The sequence below is a fragment of the Simochromis diagramma genome, unplaced genomic scaffold, assembly GCF_900408965.1.
Source record: "Simochromis diagramma unplaced genomic scaffold, fSimDia1.1 OVJJ01000603.1, whole genome shotgun sequence".
Classification (NCBI taxonomy): Eukaryota; Metazoa; Chordata; class Actinopteri; order Cichliformes; family Cichlidae; genus Simochromis; species Simochromis diagramma.
Window position 1 is genome coordinate 19,452,002 of NW_024387414.1, and position 14,362 is coordinate 19,466,363.

Below are 14,362 nucleotides of genomic sequence, written 5' to 3' on the forward strand. Positions count from 1 at the left end.
TTGGTTATGGGCATTAGGGTGCTATTCGAACACATGAGCTTGAGGGTGAGACAGCTAGAGATAGCCTTTACTTGGAATGCAGAGGGCTTGTGCAATTTAGCTACGGAGATCAGAAACTCACAATTCTGAGAATAGTATTTGCAATAAAAAGCAGCACATTTTTCTCAGATTCTGAGATATAAATACCTCTTAAAAACAAATGTGGACACCAAATCTGTTTATCACACAGCAAACCCTGTTAATCGTATATCATCATGCAAGACACCCATAAAAGCAGAGTCTGTGTTGTGTTTAGTGTTTTTTTTCTACAATCCCGTTTACATTATTAGCTCAGAGCCTTGACTGATCTGTTTCTACACCTGATCTTATCAGTGACCTGCCAGTATAGAGATATGTGCACGGTGCTGACTGTTAGACCGGTGTGCAGGTCGTTATCTCATCTCCTGAACTCAAAATGAACTCCCCGTTTCCTTTCAGAAGGACAAATGAAGGCGAGTTGCTTTTTTACTGGAAACTATAAACGTGCATTGTGCAGGCGAGCTGCCTGGCTGGCAAGACGAGAGACAAACAAGTGCCCGAAATGACAGCTTGATGCCGAAACAATGTTCCTGCAATGCTGTCTCTGTTTTCACTGAAACATGAGGATGAAGAAGACAAAGGTGAGCAGTACGTGTAAGAACAGTGGTTCTTTGTTGCACAAACTGATGTGTTTTGACACACGCAGACCTCACCGCTGCATGTCACGTGCATCAAGTGATTCATCTTCTTTAGTGGTTACTGGAACAATGAAGTCATGTTGTAAAGCACCTACAAGACCTGTTACACGATCAGACAGGTAACCAGGCCAAGCGCTGATCCGAAGCAGCATCTCTCTGATATTCATTTCAGCGTCTGCACCAGCCAAAGTGGAAGTTTCTGGAGTGATGCTGCGGCTGATAGTCGGCCCGCTCCGTGACACTCAATCTGCCGCAAATCAGATCAGTGCATCCAATCTGCGTTGCTTTTCAAGAAGTCTGAATGAAGCTACCTAACTGAAAAGACAAGGGTAGGGATAAAAATAAATAACAACAACAATAAATGGGTTCTGTTATTGTGTACTGTTTGTTTGTGTAGTCAGGCACTGGCTCCATGCGGTCTTAAAGAATCGCAGCTGGGTGAGAACGACATGTAATTAAACTAATGTCTTTGCTACCTTTGGCAGTAGTTTGCTCAGAGTCCAATTAAATTCATATTTGGGTAGTGACTCAAGTAGTTCAGCAACTTTATCTCTATTTTGAATCAGGGATGCCTGAAACTACAAACGGTTTTGGGCCGTATTATTTCACTTTTATTTTCCACGCCCTATTATTGTTTTCGTGCTGAAAGCTGTGAAGGCATGCCCAGGTGATGTGTTCACCAGGCTGCTCAACATTCGTGGAAGAACTGTCAATGCTCCGGGCTCACTCACCAGTAAAGCTTCCCAATCCCACCCTGAAGAAGAATCACTATGGCAATACCTAATACAAATACATGATATAATATGACATATGTCCGATATACAAGCCCAGACTAACTGAATACAAAACCAAAGCTGAAATTCCCGTGATTTCCTTTAAACTGGGGGGGGGGGTCACAGGAAATTCGTTTTAATTTTTTTCTAAGTAGTCTCAACAACTAAATATCTCCCCCTGAGTAGTTTTGCTGTTTCTCTAACAGCCAAAATGACATTTTTACAATGACAGCGGGCTTATTCTTTACAGGCGACAACCATGAGGAGTGCAAGGGGCACGGCTCCGCTTAAGCCTGAGCAGTCCCGGTTTAAAGCTCCCGTCCCTCCTCAGCGTATGACTGAGGATCGTGTTCATCTGCTGACACCTGCTGGATGTTGTTCAGTATGACTGCAATCAAGTAGAAAATGGAAAGCTTGTTGGATTCTTTAGTTACTTTTCTACATTTATTTGTAGAAAGCCTCTTCTCAAACTGTGAAATGAGAACAGCCACGTCCACAGTCATGAAACAATGCTTTAATTTGTTGGTTATAACAGACACAATTAACTCATCTAGAGTTAATGACCTGGGACAGTATAGCAAACATTTCTGCCCACATATCCTCCTCCTTTTCCTTTTATGTTACAATAATTCTTCTAACAAGTCGAAATATTAAAAAAAAAGCAAAGTACTAACATGAAATACAGCACATGAGATGAGAATAAAATCTAAATAAAATCTAAAACGGAAAACTCAAATGAATAAAATAAAAAGGTGGATGTTAACCTGTGATCAAATTATCTCAGCTCATCACCTCTTTTAATCGCCTCTCAGGAGACGGTTGTTATTAAATTGGAACATCTTCTTCCAAGGTAACAAATAAACTTCTGAGGCTTGGATTTGATTTTTTGTCACAGAAGAAAATTCCTCGAAGCTCTACATCTACAAGTGACTCAGAGAAGTAAACCATTTTTACATTTTTCACGTGGTTTGGTGAGTTCATGTTATCAAGCGCCTTTAGACTTGTGACATTTCATTACAGTCAGAGGCTGTGAAAGAACTCACTGCCTGTTCACTACTTTACCTACTTTTTCTGTCTGCCATGTTCGAGTGTGTTTATTTAGTCTTTATTTGTAGACACTGGGATAAAAAGTAGAGCAGAAGAGTAACTTGTTTGCATCCTAAAAGCAAACCCACAATCATTGGACAATAAAATGAGGACGCATACCTTTGCATGACAGGAGCTGACACAGAGGACTTAAAATTAAGATGATACATACGGGGAAAAAAGAAAAACACCCTTTTACATATCGGGACATACTAAAATAATATTCCTTAGGTCTTAAAATGAGGCAAATACAACCTCAGATGCATCTGAGGTTGCACATGAATAATGACATCGTGTCATTATTCATTTAGCAAAATTAAGCCAAAATGCAGAAGCAGTGTGTGAAAAACTAACTACACCCTTACTGCTTTCATAGGAACCAGCAGCAGCCAGATGCTGAAAGTAAAATGCACTTGATTAACTGATCGCCAGCAAGTGTGAGCACCTCTATAAAAGCGGAGGCTTTCAGGCTTGCACTGCAACCAAGGGACCTGCACATCTTGGAGTTATCGAGCCGACCATGAACTCCTCTGAGTGCATTTTGGACTAGTTTCTGCTAAATAAATAATGACAAGATGTAATCTTCGTGTGCTGTTGTTCATCTCAGGCTGTATTTATCTAATTTTGTGACCTGGCAAAGATTACATTTTATTTTATTATGTTCAGATAAGTAAAAGTTTTGTATTTAAAAGCAGGGTTCTTTCTTCAACTCTTTACTATTACATGAACTATATAGTACAGTAATGCTCACTGTGAGCCACATATAGTCCACTTTGATCTTGAGCTTTAAAACTTATGAAAACACAGTTAAAAGGTCCAAATCTATGCACTCTTTTCATAGTTGTCCAGCGGTCTGAATTGGAGTCTTTGTCTCTGGGGCCTTATGTTTGAAACTCCTGCTCTACAGGATGCCAGTAATTTGCAAAATAAACAAATTAAAAAGTGTGTTGTAGAATATATTTAAAATGTCATCATTTGCAGTTAATGGTACTGGATACAGTCAAATTAATCTGGATTTATCTGTGAAATGGGCCATTACCGTCAACATTTGTGTCAATTTGTGAGCATTTTATTATTTTTATTGTTTTTTAGGTATATGATTACCTGGCCTCCAAAAAAAGGCTATCACTGATAGGGTTTCTTATACAGAAACTAGCAAAGCAGTGAACAGTCGGGTGACTTCGGACACAAACACTGAATTATCCATGTATAAATCACTGAGTCTGAGCTCCCTGGTTCTTACGCTCCTGCCACAACTTCTTCTTCAGATCCAGCTCAGTGTCAGTGAACGATGCAGGACCCCAGTTAGTGATCCTCTGCGGTTCTTTGTGACCTAAAAGAGAGGGTCAAAAGAAAAGAGATGAAAAAATTACAGCGAGATGTACTGACAAACCGATCGCTGGTGTTCCTCTTTTTTTTCTGCCGAGTAAGAGAAAACATTTGTGCCAGGGGCGTCAAACTCATTTTATACAGCTTAGTGTGAGCTTGGCTCTGCTAGTCTGTTGCATAACCACTGAATGATTCCTCTTTCTGACAATGGGCTTTCAGAAAATATTAATGAACCATCCATTTACAAAACTGACAAAGAGCAACATGAGATTATTTCAACAACATTTTTTTAGTGTTTCGACATTCAGTCCACTGACACTACAAATAAATGCTTCTGTTATAAATCGAGGGCTCCTTGGCTAAGCGGCTTTAGTTCGGTGTGGTCTGGCATGCCGCGGGTAATTTTTTTATTACCAAGAGTGCCGTAAAACTGACAACGACTCAGACCTCTGGCTCGGACTAAATTAACAGTTCAGAGAACCATTCTCATAACACGACCCATTCTTAATGTCTTGTCCTGCTGCAAAACACAGAGAAGAGTCCCCAGATTTTTCCATACTTCTCTACAATGTGAGAGCTCGCCAGTCATTCATCAGGCTAGACTGAAGTCTTAGACGATGCTGCCTCTGGCCGGTGCAAATGGAAATGAAATTTATAAACGAAGAGCCCTCCTACCTGGCTGGATAAGACGCACCAGCCCCTCGTGCTTGGCCACCTTGTCTTTCCAAGTCTTAGTCTTGTTAGCTGCTCGCTCAAGTTTCCTCGTCACTTCCTGTATGTGAGGTAGGAAAACAGAGGTGTTTTATACGATTAACTGTTTCTGTTCTCATAAAAAAGATTTTCAAGTGAATCTGTTTTTTTGTTAGGAGACAGAGTTTGAGATGTGCATGTGCAGAGGAAGGAAAGTGGATAGATTGTACAAAGGATGTTGACAATGGGGCTGCCAGGCAGGAGGAAAGGAGAAGGAGACCACAGGCAAGAATCATGGAGGTAGTGAAGGAGGGTTGATGTGACAGAAGAGAAAAAGAGTGATCAGATGGAGGCAGGTGATCCTCTGCGGAGACCCCTAGGGGGACCAGCAAGAAGAAGAGGAGGAAGAAGAAGATAATCTTATCACAAGCTTTTCCATTTCGCCTTTACTAGGGGTCAAAGTCATGCATGAACATATAATGTAAGTAGGGCATTATGTTTTTTAATCTTATTTTAAAGAAGCTTGATCAGACAGTAAGGATATACACAGTTCTGTGAGATACATGGCCTCTGTCTTCTGAAAGCTGACCTCATATTGCTTCACTGCTCCCTGCCGCTCCCTCTGCAGCCTCTCCAGCTGCTGCACGGCTGCTTGCAGGTCTCTCTCCTTGGCCAGATGCTCGGCCATTAGCTCCTGTTTCTCTGCCTCGGTCTGAGACAGCGCCCTCTGCTGCTGCTGTTGGATCCGCTCCAGTTCTGCCCTCTTGGCTGCCTCCTCTTCCAGCAGGCTACACATGAACACACACCAAGCATTCCTAAGATATTGTTTTCACTTTTAACAGACGGATGGATGGAAAATCAAATAAATTGACCACATAACCACAAAGTGACTGAGTTAAAAACTAGTAGGAGCCTTGGTAAGACTTCAGGTCAGTTAATCGGGTTCACAAACAGGGAGCTGACATCACCAGATTTACTTCCTGTATGTATCCACATGCCGTGTAGCACGTGTGTGTGTGTGTGGGCGTGTTTTCGAGACCTGGCCTGCAGCTTCCGCATGGCCTCCTCATCGTGCTTGGCCTGCCTCTCATCCTCTAAGGCCTCCTCCAGCCGGTGGTACATGTCCTCCAGCTCTCTGACGCGCTGCAGGTACTGCTCCAGTTCACTGGACTTCTGGGCCACCTGCTCCTCCATCTGCTGACGCACCTGAATGAGTCAAGACACAAACACACGCACAGTCATCCACATTTTTAATCAATGGGCTCTTTCACTCAGAGCAGTTATCTACACGTCAACTGTTAGTATGCTCTACTGCAAAACAAATCGTCTTTTATTGCTCTACAAAGGCATTTGTCTGTCTTGTTTTTCAACTTGGGGGGATGATTAACTTGTTGGCTCATCTGACACTCAGACCAAAGATGAGTCAGCATCCTGCGATGGATAATTTGAGCTTTTTTAGCCTTTGCTTCCCTTAAAATACAGACAGCTTAATCAGACACTCAAAACCAAGAGACAGAAAGTCACCGTTTACCGGACACATTTCTTTTTCTTTCTTTTTTTTTACTTAGAAAAAAAATACATAAAACTGTGTCACAACGCAATCAGGTGTCGTGAGAGGCACACTAGTTACCATCTTCTCTCTCTCCAAGTCCAGTCTGTAGCGATCCTGCAGATCTAACTGAGTCTGCTTCCTCCTCTGCTCCTCCATCGCCGCTTTAGCCGCAGCCTCTTCCATTTTCTGCAAAACCCCCAAAAAAGAGGAAAGAGTTGCTCGACTGGAAGCCACATTAGCCTGCAGGGAAGTTCTTGACTGGTTTTACTTAAAGCTGAACTTCACACAGTAATGCTAGCATCTATTTCTAGTGCAATTAGCGATAGGTATATTTTGTTAAGTAACACCACGGTGTGTTTAGCAAAACAATAAAAAAAAGAGCCATCTGGCAGAGTAAAAGCAGAAGTGAGAAAGTATAACTTTTCTAAAGTTCTAAAAGAATCATACACCCAGGCCTGCTGCTGGATGCAGGTGTCCATGACTGACATGTTCACAAACAGTAGTTTGCATAGCAGTTTTGTTTCCCTTTTTCACTGTGAGTGTCACATTAAACTCTCTGTGTTCTTAAAAAACAACTGAATACATGGAAATAAATAGGAAGTGGACAGCACCATGATTTTCTCTGGAACTTAGGTTACACTGTAGCAGTGCTTCAACACTTTTCATTCTCTCCTGGATTAGTTTCAGGACCCCAGAAACAACCCCCCAAAAAAGAATCTATGTAGCATGAAAAATATATGAAATATATATTTTGTTAGGTTTATAAAGGTTTAAATCTTCTAGGCTCTGTTCATGGAAGAGCAAATGTTACTGTAACCAAGGCAGTCATAATTCTTCCTCCCGCATGACAGGGCTTTTAGAGTTTTTAGTTGACTTAAGCACAGACAATTCTCATGGCTTCCAGCTCTCTCTGTTTGCTCTCATTGGCCGCCTGGAGTTGCCTCATCCTCTCTGCCAGGTCGTCTTCCTCCACCTGCTGCCTCTGCCGGAGCTCCCAGCGCCTGAGCCGGGCCTCGCGGTGAGGAGACAGCAGCCCCAGCCTCAGCTGCTGGATGCACGTTTGAATAGCTGCCACAAGACAGAGTCACCGGCTGAATTATTCCCACGACATTTAGTCATTATGGATTTAACATTGAGTCAGACACTGACATTCAGAAATTCAGAGGCAACATTAAAGAAAATGAAGAGACAGTGATGATGAGACCTTTTTATGATGAGGAAATTACAGAGGGCCGGAAAATGATGAGTCAGTACCTTGAATCCATTCCTGCTTCTTCTTTTTATCTGACGCGCTGATCTCAAAGCTTTTGTCAGCACACTTTATAATAAAAAGGCATTTCTTCCCTTCTTTATCTGGCAGCGACTGCAGGAGAAAGAAATATTAGTCGCTGCTATGAAATTTCATCTATAGCGCATGCTCATCATTTTAAAGTCTTTTGTTTAAGGAACATGTAGGACATGCAGCTCAGCTGTTTACCTCCACACAGCAGCTTTGGTCCAGAATTATGTCTCCTTTCTTCTCCTCGAGATCCTCACACACATAGTACGACAGTGAGGTGGGTCGGAGGACAAACCAGCGCTCGGTCCAGTTCTTCCTGACGTGCCCTTTTTTCATCATGTATCCCTTCAAAACACAGTGTAGGAAAGAACATATGAATACAGTAGCTACACTGGAAAGGTTAAAAAGTCTCTTGCAAGGGGCTGTCTGGGAGGGTTAGTGTAGCCAGAGGTGCAAAGCCACCTAAAGAATAATGCAGTGAGAGATGAGGGAATTTGCATTGAGGAAGCTGACATTTCACATCTCAGAGGCAGCAAAACCGTGAAAGCTCACGGTTCAGAGAGATTTTAGATGGGAAATCTGAAGCTGCAAATATGAGAAATACACAGTATAACAGATCAACATCCTCTCTGACCTCCTTGAGAACGTCCAGTATGAGCTCATTGAAGACCTCATTGATGCCCATGGACAGGATCTGGCGGTTTAAACCTTTGCTGAAGTAACCCATTCCCACCAGCTCAATCAGCTCCCAGGCAGTCAGGAAGTTCTTCGAGTTCTGACGCTGCTTATATTCTGCAAAGCTCTCTTTACTCCAAACAGTCCCCATGGCTTCCGTGAGCTTTCGCAGGAAGTACTCGATCTAAGGAGATATGTAGAAGCTTTACTTGAAGCTCAGAGCTTTGGTAGAGGGAATGGTAAAACATTTCAGACTACGGGATCCTCACCTCTTCCATGACGATGACTAGCGGGTATCTGTCCTCTGACAGAAAGTTGAAAATGCACCACACTTTGAAAGCGTCATTATCTGAGATGAGCAAATGTTTTGTGTGTATATTTTTCTTGTAACAAAGTGTCCAGCACATCCTGTTGAACTCCATTATGTCGAAATCCCCACATACCTGAGATTAAAAATGCAGAATTCAGTCAAATTCAAAGTCGGAAGCACAAAGGATCAAGGGTTTCGTGTTTACAAATGCTAAGCAGGAGACTGCTTAGAGCTTTCAAAACCTCGAGTCTGCAGGATGTGAGGTGCAAACGTGATGTAATTAAATGCCTCATTTTTATTCAAGTCAGAGCCTACGAGAGAAAAGCAAGAAAACAGAGAGAAACAAAGCAGTTTCCTGGCTCGGTTTTATCAAACCTTTATAAAATGCACGTTTGTCGTGCGTTTGCCACTTGCTAAGCTGCAGAGCGAAGACACAAGGATCCACTTGTGCCAAGAGTATGTGAGGATGAAACTCATTTTATTCACAGATTTCATTAACATTCATTAAACCATTATTGCATTGATTAAAAACAAAACAAAACACATTGCTACTCTGTGTGCACTGAGCAAAACAGACCATGATTAGTCATCGTTTTCAGTGCCACAAAACCGTGTGTGAAGTGTGTGTTGGCAGGTTTTTACTATTTTTATTGTGTAACTGACTACTTTTTTTTTTTTTTGCGTTTTTAATTTTCGTCCTACAAAGTCTTTTGAGGATTGTTCCTGGCAAAGTGTGATATCCAGTGTAAATAAAAGCTTTGGCACTTCTTAGTGTCGACAACACGATGCATCAAAGGGCCTGTTTGCAGTTAGCTTTAAAATGCATGACGGGTAAGCAGTTCACAAGCGCACAGCATCAAAGACAATGAGCAATGTTGGGGTGACACATTTGACCATATGTTCTTTGTAGACATGTCATGCTTTGAGATGTATGCACATGTACAGCCGCTTATTAAGATTTTAATTTATTGCATGGAGGGCCTTCAAGCTGGTGTTACGTGAGCAGTAACAAAATGTGAATACAACTTATCAGCTGGACAGCTTGGAGTCACGGGTGTAAATGACTATGTGGAGCAGATGTTTGCTGGTGAGACACATTTTAAAGTGTAAACAAGGTCAAAAACTGCTGAATACTAAGAATTTGTATCATCAAACAGGATGACGCATTTGTCATCTGAGTCTTGTCTCAGAAGTCTCAGCATTCTTGCACAAGATGCTAAAGCGAGTGAGTCAGAAACCTGTCATGTTAAAGTGAACACTGCATATTCCAGATTTTTTATTTTGGTGCATTATTGTCTTGACTGGAGAAGACAGTAGGGAGAGAAAGTGAGGGCAAATGATGCACAGGAAAGTGGTCTGGGGCAGGCTTAAACCCAGGAGTCTGCAGAAGCCTCACCTGGTTAAGCCAGGTGAGCTATGGCGCCACCCCGTGATCAGCTTGTGTTCACAGTCATTGTTATTCAGCGAGCACTGAGAGAGTGTTAACATGTCATAGTGTTTAACTGACCAACTTCTAGTTTTCACATCTCTTAGACGTCTCAAGTATCCATACTGAGAACATTTGAACCAAGGCTCTTTGCTCCCACCTTGTCAAGAATAAACCTGTTGAGGTAAGGCATGTAGCCCTGGTTGGAGAGAGGCCCTTCATCATTATCTTTGAAATGCTCTTCAAGGGCCACAGGGTCATGTGGGATCTTCATCACTGTGCACAGATTATGAGACAGCACCTGAAAAACACAACAATAAATGGACAATAAACAAAGGAACAGATGCTGCCGGGCTTTCTTGGATATTTTTATGGCAGTCTTGAAAAAAAAGTTCTCCAGGTTTTCTGAAGGTCTTTGGATATTGGCTGCTTTTTCACTCCTTTTTCATTCAGTCCTTGTATGAGACCATTTTAAGGAGAAATTTTTGTTTGTTGTTGTTTGTTAAGCCACTTACTGGTGACACATAACTCATTCAAGCATAAAGAAGGCTCTAAACTTGATGTGTTGTGAACCACTGTTGTGTCTACACCTAACAGACAACTTAGGAAAGAACCAATTTTAAGATAATATCTTTAGGCACTTGTTAATAGCTCCCTGTCAGTGCCAGACCCAAAAGACTATCTACAGCACATCAGTATCTGAAAGTCATGTCCTTAAGAGAAAAGAAAAACTCCAGTCTAGACCCTTTAGTTGATTCTTCTACTGTTTCCTGAAGCCTCATCAGAAATGGTCTCAGTGGACGGGTGGATATCAAGAAGCCGTTCTTAATGAAGGGAAACTACAAAAAAATCAGTGGTAACAGATCTTACTGAGCGATGAATCCAGATTTGAAATGTATGTTTCAAACCATCATCAGTATGTATGGAGGAGGCAAGGGGAGAGAGGTACAACAGTGAGTGTCTACAGTCATCTGTAACACAGGGTGGAGGCTCTGTCATTGTGTGAGCTGCATTTATCAATATAGAAAAAAAGCACCATCAAATTTGAATCTGTTACATGCAATATCATCTGGAAAGCATCTGATTGGCACTGGATTAATTGTTAAGAATGACAATAATTTCAAACACAATGCCAGTGCAGTAAAAGCACACCAAGGTGGTTATGCTTGGATAGGATAGACACAATGAAACCCTATGAGTCATGGATTGGCCTCCCCAGAGCCTAAACCTCAACATTTTTAAAGCAGCGTAGGATCATCCTGACAGAGAACAGAAACAACGAAGAGCTTTAATTGTCCTTCAAGAAGCCTGGAGAGCTATTCCTGAAGACTTCGTAAAATAAATGGCAACAAAGCTGCGTGAGAGAGTTCAAGTCCAAGACTGATATTGACTTTTAAGTTTGTATGAATTTTATAAAATGTTTTTGCTTCCTATTCCGCATTTCCACCTATCATTGCACACATTTCAATAAATCGCTCCACCTATTTCCTATTTTCCTAGCAAATACAAAGATGAAGGCCAGCTTTTGGACAGTACATTACCTCAACATATGTCAAATTACACTTCCTCAAAATAACACACACGAGGTTAAATTAAAGGTTAGGCTTGGGTTCACTCTCGCCGTTTTCATGTTTGCAGATATGCATGCAAAACACTTCTAACATTTACAAGCACTGCTGACCAAGCGTTAACTCCAGTTCTTGAAGATGAATGTTCACTCCTCAGAACAAAGCTTGTCCCTGGTGATTAGTGCGACTGCGTTAATGCACCAGGGTACAAAAGGTTTTACGGCTTCGTGTGAATAGTTCAACAAGCAGTTTGTATAAATACATCTCCATAAATAGGGACTTTTTCAGTTTTCCTGGCTGTGCTGCAGTGTCCATATGTTAGAGATGAAAAACCCTGCAGGAGCCTTGAAGTCTGACAGTGTCTTTGTCAGGCTGGGCACACAGACAGCAGAGCAACCAGGCAAACAAACTTAGGCCCAGGCTGTCATACAGTAAAACACCACCTCTTTCTACAGTGGAGCTGCCTGAAACTGGATTTTCTTTGACAGTATATGTTTATGATAACATGATTACATGTTTAAGCCCACGTTTGTAACAATCCCTGCACTCAGCATAATTTGTGATTGAGGGAAACACGTATAAAATTGAGTGAAAGTTTACGGATTTACTTTCACTAAGTTTTAACTAAGTAAAACCAACTCAGCCGCGTTTATCACACATAAAGTCAGAAAAAAAACACTGAATACAGGAAGTGTCATTTATTCAGCGGTTACGTTACTGAGTAAAAATAACGGCAGAGTTTAAGTATTAGTGTCCTGCAGAGGAGGCTCTGAACTGGAAGAAGAAAAAAAGAACCGAAACGCACCTTTAACTGAGACTTGGAGACTTTTCCACGCTGATCCACGTCCAGGGCTGTGAATGCGTGCCATATGGATTTCAAAAGCTCCTCTCGCAGCCACATTTTGTCCCTCAGCAGCACCGCAGGAGGTGTCTGTGTGTCTCTCCGTCCGTCTCCCTCTCTGCGTATGTTTGCGGGTTTGAAACTATCCGCCTCTCAGAGAGAAGCGCTGCGCTAGAGGCGCAAAAAAGGGGGAAGTGTGATAGCGCCACATGTTGTTTAGTTTTTTTTATGAGTCCCGCTGCTAGTGGAAGTTTGTTCAGTTGACCTGAGTAATTAAAACCAAGTAACACGTCAACAGTTTATTTAATCATGAATAAGTAACTTTAAAGTGAGTCTGCTATGCTCTACGTTGGTGGGTGTTTGGATTAAATGTGGTCGTTCATGACTTCAAAAATCCACGTGAGACAAAAACGCACACTTCAGGCTGCTTTAAACACTTTTAAACATTCTTTTTCCAGTCTCGGCTCTCTGTGATGTCAAGAAGAGCCGTTATCCCTGATATGGTGACGTCAGGGACACAGCTCTGAGTAACCTTGCTCCTCCCGCCTACTGTCCAAGCCTTCTGTTTAACATGTGCAGCCAGACAGAAGAGAGCTGGCTTGTTTTTAACTAAAAATAAAATTAACCGATTTGGCCCCTTTTTTCTAATTGTTAATGATTTGTAGAGTGTCCCAGCCGCTGGATTGGGAGCATGCTGGAAAAAGTTTGAGAGCCTAAAGGAGGAGAGCATAACCTCCACTTCCTAGTTCTACATGTTATAACTGCCTACCTGGACTCGGTGCTGCAATTTGATTCCACATATACTTTTGATGGTATACAAAAGCAGGTCAAGTTATTGGACGTTCATACTGACCACTACGTGAATTTTTATCTCTTCATTATGTTGTGTTATTCTAATTTGTGTTGAAAATGTGCTGGTGAGGATGACTCCCCCTGCAGACCAAATCTACTTATTCCCATGTGTTTGATTTCTTAGGTTTTACACCAGATGCTCTTCCTGATACAACCTCAAACAGATTTCTGTCTCCTCCTGGGATTAAACAGGTGATCTTTCACTCATTAGGTAAGTGTAACCTGCTACACTAACTCAAATCTAGCTAAGGTTACAGATAAAGTAACCTGAACCCAAAAGAATACTTCAAATCCAGGCAACTTCGAGGGCAATGCTCAAGGACGTCTTCAGAGGTTACTCCAGTATTTTGTTTTTCACATGTGGTGACCTGAACTACTCAAGGGGTTAGGGGCCTCAATAATTAAGATCATTTTATCAGAAATAAATACAGAATTAAAAACTTGTTTTGGGAAAACAAAGCAAAAGAAAAGAAAAACAACAACAGGCGTGATTTCCCTCCTCTAAGAGAGGGAATCTAAAATAATTTTGTAATGAATACTTGTTTTGGAAAGTGTTGAAAGAAGCATTTAGATACAAAGAAGCATAACCACCCAAATGAAAATCAAATAACATAACAAAATGTGTTACTTTGTAAAAGTAAACATAAAGTATATTTACTTTTACAATTAGTTTGTTAATATGTAGCTACACCATTTTTTGGCTTTAGTCCATAATATTTACACCTCATATTTATCTGGATCTCATTTTTGAGTTATTCTAGTTGCACGCCCTCCAGTATTACAAAACTGACAATAAAGTTGACTTTGACTTTTGGGTAGCTTAAGCTAACAACCTAAGCGCTCGAAACAGTTACTGGAGTACAATGCCGCCCTCCAGGATTTAGTGGGGAAAAGCAGAAATGAATAAAAATTTACTCAAGTAATTGTACTTAATACACCACCTCTGGTCCAAGTTGGTGCTGTTGGACTGTATCTGACAAACCTTATCAAATAACCCACTTTCTGATTTGCTTCATTTTACTGAAGGTAAGATTTAGGAAAATCAGGTGTTACAATAAAAACACAAAACTTCTTAAAGGAAGCTAATTCACAATCCTGTAGACATCCAGAATCTCAATAAAGACCTCTGCAAAAGTAACATTTTTACCAAGTTAACAATTACTAAAGCTAAGAATATTGGCTTTTACATTTTTATTAGATTTTTGCAAGGTCACAAAACCATTTCAGTTCATCCCCCCAAAGTATAGTTTTTATTTTTGCTTTAG

At 41.2% G+C, this 14,362-nt stretch overlaps 1 protein-coding gene across 1 annotated transcript; it reads right to left on the reverse strand.

Moving 5' to 3' along the window:
• Nucleotides 1-1,983: 1,983 nt before the first annotated feature.
• Nucleotides 1,984-12,435, reverse strand: LOC120720968 (switch-associated protein 70-like). Its single transcript, XM_040010901.1, has 12 exons — nt 12,210-12,435; nt 9,997-10,137; nt 8,370-8,543; nt 8,060-8,284; nt 7,624-7,770; nt 7,401-7,509; nt 7,033-7,214; nt 6,225-6,332; nt 5,634-5,800; nt 5,184-5,382; nt 4,580-4,676; nt 1,984-3,908 (listed from the first exon to the last, which is right to left on the reverse strand). The coding sequence occupies exons 1-12, from the start codon at nt 12,303-12,305 to the stop codon at nt 3,790-3,792; spliced, it is 1,764 nt and encodes a 587-aa protein (XP_039866835.1). The 5' UTR covers nt 12,306-12,435; the 3' UTR covers nt 1,984-3,789.
• Nucleotides 12,436-14,362: the final 1,927 nt, after the last annotated feature.